Source organism: Aythya marila, assembly GCF_965140915.1.
Source record: "Aythya marila genome assembly, chromosome: 13".
Taxonomy (NCBI): Eukaryota; Metazoa; Chordata; class Aves; order Anseriformes; family Anatidae; genus Aythya; species Aythya marila.
The window spans coordinates 8,925,130-8,940,187 of NC_139054.1; the positions used below are offsets into that span (position 1 = coordinate 8,925,130).

General features: G+C 45.3%; 2 protein-coding genes across 6 annotated transcripts in view; one reads left to right on the forward strand and one right to left on the reverse strand.

The window, feature by feature from the left end:
- Window positions 1-389: 389 nt before the first annotated feature.
- Window positions 390-1,652, forward strand: LOC309883203 (uncharacterized protein; the record flags this gene model as incomplete). Its single annotated transcript, XM_082771102.1, has 1 exon — window positions 390-1,652. The coding sequence occupies one exon, from the start codon at window positions 390-392 to the stop codon at window positions 1,650-1,652; it is 1,263 nt and encodes a 420-aa protein (XP_082627228.1).
- A 7,794-nt stretch (window positions 1,653-9,446) lies between these two features.
- Window positions 9,447-15,058, reverse strand: part of PLS3 (plastin 3) — a 49,654-nt gene continuing 44,042 nt past the window's right edge. For all 5 annotated transcript variants that reach the window (XM_082770551.1, XM_082770553.1, XM_082770552.1 and 2 more), the window contains 7 exons: window positions 14,703-14,898; window positions 14,061-14,139; window positions 13,313-13,427; window positions 13,037-13,170; window positions 12,049-12,172; window positions 11,351-11,475; window positions 9,447-10,760 (listed from right to left, as the gene is read on the reverse strand). In XM_082770551.1, coding sequence (XP_082626677.1) covers window positions 10,628-10,760; window positions 11,351-11,475; window positions 12,049-12,172; window positions 13,037-13,170; window positions 13,313-13,427; window positions 14,061-14,139; window positions 14,703-14,898 — 906 coding nt within the window. In that variant the 3' untranslated portion in view covers window positions 9,447-10,627. The remainder of the gene's footprint in view (window positions 10,761-11,350; window positions 11,476-12,048; window positions 12,173-13,036; window positions 13,171-13,312; window positions 13,428-14,060; window positions 14,140-14,702; window positions 14,899-15,058) is intronic.

The following is a 15,058-nucleotide window of genomic DNA, read 5'->3' on the forward strand; positions in this document are numbered from 1 at the left end:
AGCAAACTGCCACGCCAGTCCTAAGAACCATGATCAATCCAGGAGCAGGAGGGTCTCCCAGGCAGATCCCAAGTGAAGTCTATTACCTGCTGCTGTTTGCAGAGAGCAGAAGGTAGGGAAAAACCCTGCCAGAGAAATCTTCCTGCCTCTCAGTAATGCTCTTTGCAATGCTACAGCACTTAATCAGCTTTTATCTGCCTAAGACTTGATCCCCATTGGTCTGCAGCAGCCAGAACTAGCTAATTTAATTTCACTGTGAGCTAAAAGCACAGCCCCACTGTTCCTGCAATGCTTGTGGTTCACCTATCCAAAAGGTACATGCTCTTTTTCTTGTCTTCTTCTCCGCTATCTGTCAAGTATTAGATGTGGTGTCTGACTTGTGGCCAGTCATGTTCTTTCTCGTTATATTTATATTTACTTGTGCAGCAAAGACTGGACTGAGTCTGAATCTCTCTGATTCATGCCCAAGCATGTGCAAATGTGCACCTGAAGAGATCATCCACTGTAACAGAGCTGGACTGAGATCCCTCCCTGGAGAAATAGCACCATCCACAGTCTCTCTAAACCTTTCCAATAATTATTTGCGGATTCTTACCACCAACACATTCAGGAACCTGGCTTTCCTCCACAGCCTCTGGCTGGATGGAAACAATCTGACTTTCCTGTCCCCGGGAACCTTCCATGCTCTCAGCAAGCTGCGAGAGCTGCACCTCAGCAGGAACTCGCGCCTCACTTACCTGCACGCAAACACCTTCAGAGGACTATTAAACCTCATCAGCCTGGACTTGTCTCATTGCAATATCTTTGAAATCCATCCACTTCTATTTTCACACCTGCCCTCTTTAGAAAGACTTGACTTAGCCTCCAACAACATGCGCTATGTCCCACAAGCCTTTAGGAATCTCTCCAGCCTTATGAGGCTGTCCCTGGAGGGCAATCACATAGAAGCCATTGGCAGAGATTCCCTGAAGGACCTGGAAGCCCTGTATGATCTGAATCTCAGGAAGAACCGGATATGGATTATTCAGAATGGTGCTTTTACAAAGCTTCCCAGATTGGGAGTGTTAAATTTAGGACACAATTTCATTGGTGATTTGCCTAATCAGCTTTTCAACGGGTTGATCCAGCTCAAGACTATGCACCTTGAAGCCAACAGAATCACTGCTATCGACTGCACCTTCAGACATCTGCTTAACTTGAGAAACTTGTACCTGAACAACAACCAAATATCCTCTATTTCAGACTCTGCTTTCTCCTACTTAAACAAACTGCATTTCCTCCACCTGAGTAAGAACAACCTCAGCTCCCTTCCGATCCACTTGTTCACAGAGCTGCCAAAACTGAAGTATGTGTTTTTATCTCACAACCCCTGGAAGTGCGACTGCAAGATGTTTTGGTTTTTGCAGTGGACAGCAACATACAGGGGAGCACTCGAAGGGCTGCACTGTGCCTTCCCGGGTCACCACAACATGACGGTGCTCAGTGTCCCTCATCCAGGGGACCAGACGGACTGCATGGCACCACCCGAGCTGGTGAGCGAGGACAAGTGTGGGGCAGCTGGTACCAGCATGGCTGCTGGGCCTCCTGCTCCCCCTAACGAGGTCTTCCTGCTGGTAGTCATCTGCCACATGTGGTATTTTGCAAGGAGATAGGACACCCTGTCGGCCACGCTTTGTCAGTGTTTAAATTATAAAGTGGAGGCATATTTTCTCACAACCTGCTTATGCACAGTGGGTTTCATTACAGGAGTTTTATATATATATATATATATATATATATATATATATATATATATATATATATATATATATATATATATATATTAAAATAGGCTTGTTTCTTAACATAAAGGAATTAATTCTGAAATGCTAATATCAAGATTCAGTGGCACCACTGATGTGCTTGGAAAGAGTTCATGTTAGCAAGCACAGGGCTGGGACTTGTGCTGGAGATGTGGGGCTGGTGAGCGCAGCCCTGGGGCAGCCTCTGCTCCCTTGCTGATTGAACACAACCACACATGCTCTTCTGTCTTCCCGTGTCCAGTTCATGCACAGGAGATTGTGAGTACTGCTGAAATACAAATAAATTGCAAGTTTTTCAGCACATCTGGAATCCCTGTAAGAGACTCAGTCTATTGGTGTCTCTGTGAACATGTGGTAGCTTCCCACAGATGGAATATGGATGCTTGCTGTTAAGAGACAAAGACAGTCTTTAATATACTATACACAATGAAACAGTGTTGGGGTAGTGGGAACAAATGTCACAAAATAAAACTTTTTATCTCTCAGCTGCTCCTCAGAGTATCAAGCCTCAGCTAACAGAATTATGCATTAGCCCCTGCAAAGAACGTGGGTGTCTCATGGATGGTCTGTATCAATTGTCTCCTGCTTTTGTTAATGATCTCTAACATGGTATCATCACACCACTGCTGTATCCTCAAGCCACCTACCTCCAGCTGCCAGGATATGCTGCCAAGACCCTGTGATGCCTCCGCCACAGTCATTTGCTTGTCTTTCCTCTCTCGCACAGAGTAGCCTTCTCCATCCTCCCAAAGGCGATTTTCCATTTCTGCAGTAGGTATATTATAAAAAACCTTATGTGGACTATGTGATGCTCTGCTAGAATGTCCCAATGACATCCAAATGCTGCTTCACATGGCCAGGGATGAACTGCATTTAAGGTGTAGGGTCAAGGTTGAACAACATGTCCTCCACTCCAGTGATTAAGTATGGTCTGATCAGAGTCTCATCCCTGTCCAGACCTTCCCCCAAGCTCTTCAATTACCATCCTCTGCACAGTTGCTCCAAAATGCTACTCAGTTTTGTCAAATTGGCAAATAAATGTCCCATAGTGGCACATCAATACAGAGGAGGTTTTTTTACAAGCTTCAGCAGCACAGGTTCAAAGGCACATTCCTCCCCAAGCTGGTACAAAAACATTAAATATTTATGGATGCTTTTTCTTTTGCAAGATTATTGACTTGCAACATATTCCTGGCCAGATAAAACACCTTGATGGGTTAAACCTTTGCCTCTGCCCCTGCCAGGTGCAGACCCCTTGCAGGAAGAATCTGTCCACTCTACAGTAAGCACATCCCCATGCTGGCTCCTAGGAGCAGCCCAGCAACCTCCAGTTCCAATGTCAGTGTGCCAGCGCTTAATGGATGCGTCCCATGCTCACAACAGCAGCGAAGGCAAATCCCATCCTTTGTCAGACTGGCTCAAAGGACAATCAACATTCTCTGTTTGCACTTGGCAAATCTGGATTTCCTGCAGAGATGAAATCTCACCAAGAGTACACTGAGTTAAGTCTGCTCACAGAGACCTTTCCTGCAGAATTAACATGGTCAGTACCAATGCCAAGTTTCTGTTACATGAAGCACCCTAAGCATCGATTCATTGCACGAAAAGCTGAGGGTGCCAGGATTTTCCAAGAAAATCTGCAGAAGCAGGGGCCTCAGTTCCTCAGTTTTCTCAGGACTGAGAAATTTCATGGAAGAGGGGGAGAATCAGTATTTGACCCTCACTTCCCTAATACCTCAGAAACAAACTTCATGTTGCACTCCCTGCTCTCCCATCCAAGTGCATTGTTCCCACAGCCCCCAGACCCCTGGCATTCGGTGTTCCTCCATGCCACAGCCCCCTGCTCTCAGGGCTGCTAGCACAGAGCAGCACCAAGCACTGAGCCCTAGAGCAGCATGCAGCTGGAGCAGACCGAAGGGCACTCCACCTCTCCTCGCCGGTCCCCTCCTGCACTGGGGCTGACTGCCACCCGATGGCCAAAAAACGCTCCGATGTGGTGACAGCTTCTACCATGCAACCTGTACAAGGGCAGGTTTGTGTCAGAGGAAGACCTGTCTCCAAATCACATGTTCCTCACTTAGCATTGTGGCCTTGCAGGCCCCAACTTGTATGGTAGCTTTGTTTGCAAAGCTAAGGAAACAGTCAAACGTAGAATGTGCTTGGACAAAATGATTGCAATTAAATTGGATTGCAGACCAAGATCCATTCCCACTACAATTCATACTGACCACCTCAGAGCCCTCATGTGAATAGAAACAAATATGTGCATAAGAGAGAACCAGATGAAGAGAACATTGTTGCAAGGTGTTTACCCGGATGATTATAATGTCATCGTTGGCTTTCTGACCGTCACCCAGGTCCTCAAGGACGTTCAGTGTGTACCTGAGCACAGGCAGAAAGAACAAGACGAGGCTCAGAGCCTGGGCTAAGACCCAGCAAGGACACTGCCCGGATGCGATGCAAGCCCATGGCAGCATGGCAAGCATTCACACAGTATCAGCTCTGCTTTGGTTGAAACCCCTTTAGCGAGAAGGAAGAACCACCTCTTACCTGCTTTCTCCTAAAGCATTTAGCCTTTCTAGCCTTCCCAGTCCTTTAACAGCAGCTCACAAAATTGCCTGGGCTCGGGACGCTGTTTAACTCTTTGAGCACTGGCAATTTGCTTCAGAGGGGCACTGCTTTAGCTAGGAGGCGCAGATCACCTCCCAGCTTAGCATCCTTGCCTCTACCGCCCCCACAGAGCTGACACGCAGCCGACCTGCGGGCACTAACATGCTTTGCCCTGCAATTCTGCAGACCAAGGTAACCACAAGCAGCCACCTGTGCATGCCCCGTGTGCCCCTCTGAGGGGGCGGGGGGCTGCTGCTGCACGGCCCGTCACCGCTGGGGGACACGGGGGTGTAGGGGGGCTGCGCACACCCCGTGCACCGCCCGGGGACGCGGCTTCCCGCGGCTTCCCGCGGCTTCCCGCGCCTCGCTGCAGGGCGCTGCAGGGCTCTTCCCGCGCAGGACGGCGGCGCTGCGCCGAGCCGCGGAGCGCGGGAACGGAGCGCGCCGCTCCCTTCAGCGCCGGCCAGGGGGCGGCGCTCGCGCCGCGCGCGAGCCCGTTGGCGGGCCGCTGACTGAAAGCCCCGCCCATGCGCCTGTCAGTCGCGGAGGCTGAGGAGAGAGGCCGTCGACAGGGTGCGCTTCGTGGGGTGTAGTAATAAACCTTAAAAAGTCGCTCCGTGTGAGGAGCTGGGGGCTGTTACAGAAGGCACAAGTTAATTAGGGACATTGGGCGGTTATCTTAGAGAGCCGCGTAGCGTTTCGGGGTAATTCTTTAAGAGAAAAGTGGGGATAATTGAGGCGGGGGCGGGAGGGAGAAGGATCGGGCCCGAGGTGGCTTGGGACAAAATGAACATTTTTCAGGGCAAATCAGAGGTAATATGGGCAGCGTGAACATTTTAGAGGGAAAGCCTAAGAAAAATTAAAGTGAGCATAGGTGGCGTTTTAGGAGGGAAAAGCTGGGGTGATTTAGAGGGTACAGAATAAGCAGTTTGAGTAATTTAGTGGGCAAAAATGGGCGTTGCTTCCAAGGAAAAAGCTGAAGTAAATTAAAGGGTCAAAGATGGCACTTTTGAGGAAAAACTGAGGTAATTTGTGGGGGAGAAAAAAAAAAAAAACACAAAAAAACGAAAACAAAAACAAAAAAAAAATTTTTTTTCAGGGAAAAGCTGAAGTAAGTTAGAAGGATAAAAAGTGGCTTTATTTTTTATTTTTCTTTTTTAAGGGAAATCTGAAGAAACTTGGGCAAAAATTAGCATTATTACTTACTTTTTTTTTTTTTTTTTCTGAGGAAAATGTTGAGGTAATTTGTGGGCAAGAATCAGTTTTTTTTTTTTTTTCCCCAGGGAAAAGATGAAGTAAATTGAAGGGTCACAGGTAGGATGTTTTGAGGAAAACGTTGTATGCAAAAATGAGCATTTTTATCAGTGAAAACCTGAGGTAAATTGAAACAAAAATCCTCTTTTTTTTTTTTTTATTTCCTGGGAAAAGCTGAAGTAAGTTAGAAGGGTCAAAGGTAGATTTTTCTGAGGAAAATGTTGAGGTAATTTGTGAGCAAATATCACCTTTTCTTTTTTATTTTCTTTTTTTCTCCTCAGGAAAAAGCTGAAGCAAGTTAAAAGGGTCAAAGGAGGAATGTTTTGAGGAAAATGTTGAGGTAATTTTTGGGCAAAAATGAGAATTTTTTTTCACTGAAAAGCTGAAGTAAGTAAGTGACAGGGGTCAAAGGTGGCTTTTTCTCTTTTTTCCTCTTTTTCCTTTTCCTTTTTTCCTCGGAAATCTCAGATAGTAAGTTAGAAGGGAGAAAGCTGGATTTTTTTTTTTTTTTGAGGAAATTTTTGAGGTAATTTGTGGGCAAAAATGAGCATATTTGTAGGGAAAAGCTGAGGTAAATTAAAATTGTCAGAGGTGGAATTCTTCTGAAGGGAAATGCTGAGGTAATTTGTGGACAAAAATTGACTTTTTTGTAAGAAAAAGCTGAAGTAAATTAGAGAGTAAAATCTGGCATTTTTTTTTAGGAAAAAAGTGAGGTAACTTAGCGGGCAAAAATGAGCATTTTTTTGAGGGAAAACCTGAGGTAAATTAGAAGTGGCAAAGGTGGAATTTTTTGAAGAAAATGTTGAGGTAATTTGTGGGCAAAAATCAGTTTTTCCCTCCCCCCCGCCCCCCCGCAGCCGGCTGCTTTAGCCAGCCAACAGGAACAACCCCAGTGTCGCCCCATCGGAGGGGGCCGGAAGGCGGGCACAGTCCCATCGCCTTTGGCGTTGCTTTTGGTTGGGGTGACGTGCGCGCAGTTGGCGCGGAGTTGTCTCCCTGGGCTCCTGAAGATGTGGTGTTGTGCTGCAGCCAGGAGGGCCAGCCCGTCCGTCGGGCCTAGGCCGGAGCCTCGTGCTCCATGGGGCTTTCTTGGAAGGCGGTGAGGCGTGGGGGGACAGCCCTGTAGGCAGGGCCGTGCGTGTCCCCTGCCCTGGACAGGAGGTGCCTGTAGGGCCCCCGCTGTAATCAGGGTGCCCCAGAATCGGAGAGAAGGAGCCTCCATTTGCCTTTGGGACCAGGGCTGCCCCGTAACTCGGGGCCCAGCCAGTGCCCTGGCGTCCCGGGCACTTTGCGGTCCAGGCAGCGGCTTGAGCCCCCTGTAAGCAGGGGTGCAGCCTGTCTGGCCGCTGCTTTGCCTGCCCCGCACTGTTTGCCCAGGGTGCCCACCTCCGAGCCCAGCTCCAGCACTGGCTGGAGCTCTGCTGCGCATCCCTCAGGTGAGCAAAGCTCATTTCCACTGTTTTTGTCAGGGGCTGTCTGGGTGTCTGGTGTGGAGGGTGGCAGGGCTGAGCCAGGGGCCAGGCAGTGCTGTGGGGAGCTATCTCCGGGGACGGGGCTCCCCATATCCGCCAGGCAGAGGAGTTGGTGCTTAGGAGTTGGTCTAAGCGTCTCGTCCTTCCTTTGCAGCAGCAGCCGGTGGGGAAGAAAGAAGAGGGAGGCATCGTGTGGACCTGCACTGCGAGGCAAGACTGACGAAGAAGAGGAGAAGAGGGAGAGGCATGATGTGGAAGTATAAGGAAGAGGTGATGAAGAAGTGTTTGTCTGAAATGGAAATCATTTGTCAGTCATTTGTAATTAATGCAATATGGAAAAATAAAGCAGACTGAATAAAGCCAATATTGGAATTTTGTTGTTTAAATCTTTGTAAAATTTGAAGTACTGTCAAAACAGTTTTAAGTTTTTGATTGGGAATCTTTGACACTTAATGATCATCTTGCATCCATGCAAACATCCCTCTTTCCCTCCGCAAAAAAAAAAAAAAAAAAAAGCACTCAGGACATTTTAGATAGTAATTACCAACTTTGCAGCTGTAACATCACATTATATAGACTCATAACCATCTTCTACTGTAAAATCTGCATCGTGAAACAACACTACTGTCCTATTTTTTTCAGTGTTTCTTTCACCCACAGCTGTATTACTTAATACCAGAAATATGATTAGAAGATAGTTTGTGACATCACTGTCATGTCTTTGTCCACTTTGCTTTAGTAGTGTGGCTGTCATGCTGTGTAAGTGAAGGCTTTACAGCTGCAGTTAGGGGGTATTGTTCCGTTGGCGTGAAGATGTGATGCTCAGAGGCAATGGCATTTCAGTGTGGTGTTTCCCATTGGGTAGTAGGGGAAGGTAGTACTAGTGTGGCTATCACATGGTATGAATGTTGGTGTTCTCCAGAGTTCCTTTCTAATTTTGCTGCACTGTTATCATTGTGGTTTGATGGAAGTTGTCGGCTGACAGCGCAGAAGCGTAGCAGTGATGTATTTTATCTTCAGTTGGAACTGCAGGCAACTACACACAAGCGTTAAGTGGACATAGTGAGCTTAGGTTGGTGAAGGTGGGCTAAAGCCCCACAGGAAAGTGGTGGTGGTGGTGCAAAACACTGGCGTCTTGCTGAAAATGCACAAAAATGAACTTTTTGTCAAGAGAAAGCTCTTGTAGAGTGCAGAGGAAGTCCAGCCTTTGCTGTTACATCAGCAACAGCCAATGGACACACTGGGGCTGCACAATGAAACAACATCTTTTATCTGCTTCTGCATCAGGTTCTTGATCAATTTGTGCCAAGCATTAAATGGTCACTGTCCCTACCAAATTAATATTTTCTTAAAAAAACAAACAAACAAAAAAAAAACAACAAAAAACACACAAAAACATGTTTACTAACTGCTCACAAGAGGAGGTAATAGGAGGTGTGACAGACATACCGCATCTGTCCCTGACTTTAGAGGAATTTTATATGTTTTCAACAATAAAAGGTTTACTTTTTCTCTTACCTCTCATTAGCTTGGTAAAGGAGGACATTTTGACAACAGCAACCTCACACGAGCATGGTAAGTCCAAATTTTGCTATTACTAGGGTACCAGTGAATGGACAAACCAGGGCTGCACAACAAAGCAACACAAAGCAACACATGCTGCATCTTCCTGCTTATCAGATTTGTGATTAGATTCATGCCAAGTATTAAACGGTCAATACATTTTTGATTTACCTTTTGTTTGCAATGTTTCCGCTTCAGTTCAGGGGTTTCAGTACAATCCTCACTTTCCTCAGCTTCAAGCACTTTGGGAAGTTGCAGGAAAACCTCCCCTTTGCTTCTTGCTGTTGCATTCCTCTCTTCAATCTCTCTGCTGTTCTGATTTGTGTCAGCTGCCACTGTCGCACCCTCCCCCCTCCACTGACCTGGGCTCTCTGGTCATGAGCCTGAATGGGTACAACCTTTTCTCCTACTTTTCCTAGGGTTTGCTGTAATGGGGCTTTTCCCCTACACCTTCGGCCATTATCTTCAGCCACACAGCAAGTCACAAGTTCGAGAGTAATGTTTTAAAGAAGCTATCATAAAGGTAACACCTCACAAAAACACTGCCAATTAAAAATCACTCACAACTGAAAAAGGAAAAAAACACAAAACCACCCTCCTCCTCACCCCCTCAAGTACACCCTAATTCTAGGGATCTTACAGATCAGTGGGACCTGCTACAAAATACAGAAAGCAACCAAAGCACTGCTAAAAGTATCTGACAACAGGCTTCGATGCTGGGACAGTGTAAATAAGGAGAGAACCCTGGATTTAAATGTCTTTTTTTATTTCAACTAATGCTTTGCCACCATATTACATCATTTTGAATAGCTCAGAATAGCAATATGATCTCAAAATCTAGCAAACAGCTTGCCAAAGCAAGATAATATTAACTCCTATGGATACAGAATCTTCCTTCTTTGGCGACAACACTTCATTTTTTCTGTAAAAATAATTTTATAGTCCAGCACATTTGCTGTTCAGTTTATTGAACCCTGCTGTTCGTGACATTTGCCTCTTCCCTGCACAAAACCTCCCCACAATGTAGTATAGTTTTATATCCAACAACATTTTAAATAAAAAAAAGTTATATTTTTCATGCAGATTTCTGTAAAAATTATGTTCTAAGTACACACAACTGAACCAAGATGCATACAAAAATGCATTCACTTCCGTTCTCAGGTGCAACTGTGCCATCAGCAACATGGTATCACGTTACTGTGTGCAGTCCAAGGATGGTGGTATTCTCATATATAGTCTAACTTAAAAATACAAACAACCCCCCTTTCTTTTTTTATAAGCAGCAAGAGAAAAAACTGCTATGCTTTATTTGTAAAGTAATCAAAATAGTTAGATGTATAAAAAGAAGCACCATGTACAGAGAATACCAGAAGATCCATCTTCCAAAACACATTTCTCATTTAGCATTGCGAGCTGGTCTGTAGGTCCCAACTTGTATGGTAGCTTTGTTTGCAAAGTTAAGGAAGTGGTCAAACCCAGAATGCACTTGGACCAAATGACAGCAATTAAGCTGGATTGCAGAAAGAAATAAGATCCATTCCCATTACAACTCATACTGACCACCTCAAGAGCCCTCGGGGGTGAGGTGGGGTGGGGACAACACCAAGCATCAGAGAAATAACGTGGTGAAAACAGCTCCAGAGCAGCGTTCAAGGTGCTGGTCTGTTATGAATGCATTTCTGTGAGCTCTTGATAAATCAAACTTTCATTTGGGAAAAGAGCACATCTGTTGGTTAAAACTCCTCTCCCTGAGAATTTTGGTACGAGTTTGTCTCGCAAAGCAAAACAACGTCCTTTGAACTTCAACAGTTCCTAGGCCAACAGCATTTCAGCGTGGACACAGCTGGTCTGCTACTCATGCACCCAGGGTGGCAGGTTGGGTTTTTGTTGTGTTTTGTTGTTTAATTTTTACATGGATCAATCCTTTTATACTCGCTTCATTCCTCTGCCCATCAAGCAGGCAAACACGGTCATGACCATCTTCGGTTTCACCTCCACAAGATCTTCTGGAAGAGCATAGACTCGGGCACCAATTCTCCTTGCCATGGACACAGCATACCTATTTGCCATGGAAAGAGGAGTGTGTTATTAAAAGGCATAATTAGTATTTGATAGGGCTAATAGCCAGAATTCATTATCAAGGACTCATCAGCTAACATTTACATTCCCTCTTCTGCTTGCTTTTTAGGAATAATCAAGCAAGTATTACGTGCAAGAAAACTTCCTGTCATTCTGCCACTGCAGAATAGTCGCAGAACACACAGTTCAAAGCCATGATTTCACAGGCATACTTCAAATTTGATAACCTATGATGATTCAACAAGATGAGAGACAGACTAGGGTTCAGTCTCAAAACCCTGAGCCACTGGCTGAGCATTCATAAGCCTGAACAAACAGGCGAGAAACAGAGATTGCTGCTAGATCAGTGCTTGGGCTGTTCTGTGTTCCTCTCAACAGGCAAGAGTCCAACCAACTAGTACTCAGGCAGTGCTTCTTGAAATCAAATTGCTGTATTTGTCAGTAATGCCAGTCTAAAAGGTTCAGTGTTTGAAAACTACAGTAAAGCAGTAAAAACTCTTGCAACTTTAAGTCACAGCATAGTAGGTGTACTCTCCCAATGCAATGTGGCTTTTCAGATAGTTAACTTACTTAGCATTATTCTGTTTGTCATCTTCTGACAGATGACCAGTCTTTACAAGGTCATAGTTGATGCAACCAGGCTGTATAGCATCAATTAAATCCACCACTGCCAAGCTTGTGCTGATAGTCTTGTCCTAGAGAATACAAGCAGAGAAAAGTAAACACAAATGTCTCATCCTTAAGATTACTTCTCACCTCAATCCAGCTGCTCTGCAATGTGCAACAAAACAAACTTTAAACAAGCTATTTCCAGGCAGCACTGAGTGATTATTCCAGCTGCAGCACAAACAAAAGTGCTGCTTCTCCTTTGGTAACAGAGTAAATTGGAGTCCTAATCTTGTACTAAGTGGTGTGAAAACGCAAAGTGTTTACAGCCACACCCACTGATTTGACCCCAGGGGACAATGCCAACCTACAACAGCAGCTCCAGCCTCAATGCTTGCTGGTATCTTGGACCCCACCACTGCCCCAGAGGCCAACCACACTCCTCCCCTCTTCTGACACCCCATCAACTCTCTTGCTCCACGCCACTGTTCTCCACTAGGGGGTTCTGAAAGTCTCCTCTCTGGTAGCTTGAAGCCACTTTGTTCCCAGCACAGGCTGCAACCTGTCTTGTGTAAAACCCCATCTTGAACATGTCCTGCTGCAGCCAAATAAACCCTTTTGGGGCACCCTTCTCCTTTTGGATGCAAGAGGGGAACCTGCACCTTGAAGTTCTGGATGGAGGTGGACTTGCCAGCTTCTTTCAGTGTCTGGTTTACCCAGCTGACTATAATGTCATCGTTGGCTTTCTGACCATCACCCAGGTCCTCGAGGACGTTCAGCGTGTACCTGAGCACAGACAGAAAGAACAAGATGAGGCTCAGAGCCTGGGCTAAGACCCAGCAAGGACACTGCCCGGATGCGATGCAAGCCCATGGCAGCATGGCAAGCATTCACATAGTATCAGCTCTGCTTTTGTATAGTTTTTTATTTTTTTATTATTATTATTATTTTTTTTATCCCTTTAGCAAAAAAAAAAGGAGTCATCTATCTAAAGTGTGATTGCTGTTAAAAAGTCTAATAAGAAGTCTAATAAGGGGAAGCGCCTGAGTTTGTAATAGCAGCTCACAAAATTGCATGGGCTGAAGGTACTGTTTAATCTGCTTGAGCATTCTTGCCTCTACTGCCAAATACAAAGCTGACATGCAACTAATCTGCAGATATATCTTAGGTATTCGCATCATCTTAAAATGAGGTATTAACTTTATCATTTTGTCTAGTTCTGAAGAATTCTATTAAGTGCCGCCCCCCCCCCCCCCTTCAGGTTCTGATTGGGATTATGAAGCAGCCCCAGAATATCGAATATCTCTTTCACAATTTCCAGCTAAACATTAGAACAGTCATGCCAGCTAAGCTTTACTTCCTATGGTTGCTACACATGGGTTAGCCTCGAGCAGGTGAGAGAGGTCATCTCTGACAACAGACTCACTGGAGGTCTCGTCTCTGCTCCAGCCTCCCATATGCAGCAACGGGACCAGCTCTGCCACAGTTTTGTCCAGCTGAGTCTTGAAATCTCACCAAGGACAGAGGTTTTACAGCCTCTGTGGGTAAACTGTTCCACTGCTGCAGGCACAAATCTCACACACCCAGCAAAAACCTTCACAAACTGTACTGAAGTCACAAGGCTGATGTGTTTGATCAGATCAAACCTACCTTCTCATCAACTGCCAGACTAAGGCTAGTGTCAACGTTGGGTTTCCGTCATTCAGATCCTGTCCTCCAATGCCAACCAGGGAGAATTTGGCTGGATGCTTTCCCAGATCTACAGCATAGTTACAGTTTTCTAGCTACACCGGAAAAGAGTTCAAAGAAAAATCATTCACAAATACACTCTTGACTGAAAGCCTCAAATAGGAATTTCTAGATAGTGCACGTTTACTTCTGATCCTAGTGTCCATGGCTTCTTTCGAAGTATTTTGAAATGCTCACCTTTTTCATATTCGCTCCCAGCTTAGGGTATGGAGGCTTGTTAACCTTATTCCAGTCAACAGGAACTTTGATCTTTTCATATAATTGTAGTATTACCAGTGCATCTTGGAGATCACTAAAACAGAAAACATTGATCAAGCCTGACATTTCCCAGTTTAAGTGATTTTGTAACATCACGAATAATTACTACTCTTTACAGGTTGTTGTAATTTTAACAACCCGAAAAAGAAAAAAATTTCAAAACATTTTGTAATTTTCAGTGCAGAAGAAATGCTCCATGTTTATCACCAGCTAGTTGCTAAGCTAACACAGGTTTTAGCATGGTAATCAGCAACAGATCCCGAAAAGAATTTTGCTACATAAAAACCAGAAGTAGCCACCTTTCTCCACTGACTACAGGGGTCCAGAATATCTTGCCTCCTTAACTAGGATGCCTTAGTCAAGCCCTAAAATAAGGTGACAGAGAATCTATGTCCAGTTGCTGTAATGCAGTTTGCTCAAGCTCTAACTGGGATCTGAGTGTACCAGTTTGCAAGGGGGAGGAAAAATAAACAAATCACCTTAAAACCAGAGGTGGCCCAGAAACCCTAAGCTAAGGGCTGCAGGGAGGATACAGTGAGCATCATCCATTCCCCAACACCTTTTCTTATACTCTTTCCTCATGACTGTGGGCAACAGGACACTGGTGTGGGCACATCTCCACGTTGATCTATGTTGGTTGGGTCTCTCCCAAGAATCTAATGCTTACCCATAGAGGTGATTTACATGGGGGTTCACACCAAGGGAGTTCATCCAGTTACGGAAAGTCCGTTCCTCACGGGTCTCTCCTAAACGAAAGAAAGAGTTCAATAAGACTTTTGGCAAGCTCAGAGCTGTATGGTTTCCCACCTTGCAAGACAGTAAGTTCTGAACAGCACAGCTCAAAGTTTTTCAGTGGAAAGAGATTGTTTCTGCCAGAACTTTTTCAAACAAAGAAGATTGCCCTGACCTCATGTTTTGGATGTCAGATTGATTTCACCAGACCTCAGAAGAACATGGTTTTTGGAGGCCTTTTCCAACCTGAATGATTCTATGATTTTTGCACTTTCTTGCAGAAAGTGCAGCAAGAATGTCTTTCATATGGGAGTAAGCTAACTCACTCTCTAATCCCAGTTGTGCTTTACCAAGGTGCTCTTGCCTGTGTCAGGAAATTGCAAAGCTCAGAACAGCTGAACAGGCCCTCAGGTACCCTCTTCATCTGCCCCAAATGAGTAAACCACCATTGCAGTGCTTAAACCTCAAATCATAGGTGTTCAACAGAAATGCCTCCACTGGGCATAGTCTCTTGTGATCTAAGTGTTTACTTGAGATATTTCTCTCCTACTACTTTTGTGACTGATAAGGCCATTACCTTCTAGTAGAGTCCAGTCAATGTCCTGGTTTTCAGGCTTGGTAAGTGCTGGGTACTTGTTGAACAGGTTTGCAACAAAGGCCAGATTCAGTTTGGGATTGCCACTGACCACATCAGCCGGCGTGACAAACTGCCGGCACCCGAGCCGGTCTGCCTGCTGAAGCATGTACTCTGCTCTTCGCAAGTCGTCCTTCTCCTGCCAGAGACACAGTGGAGAAGATCTGTCAGGGAAGAGATCAAGCTACAAAGCAGATGGGAAGCTCCTGACTGCTACCTGGAGCAATGTCACAACTCCACCTGCCTTCACTGGGCATTGTCTGCTAATCAAATGAAGGGACAAAGCATCCACACTAGTC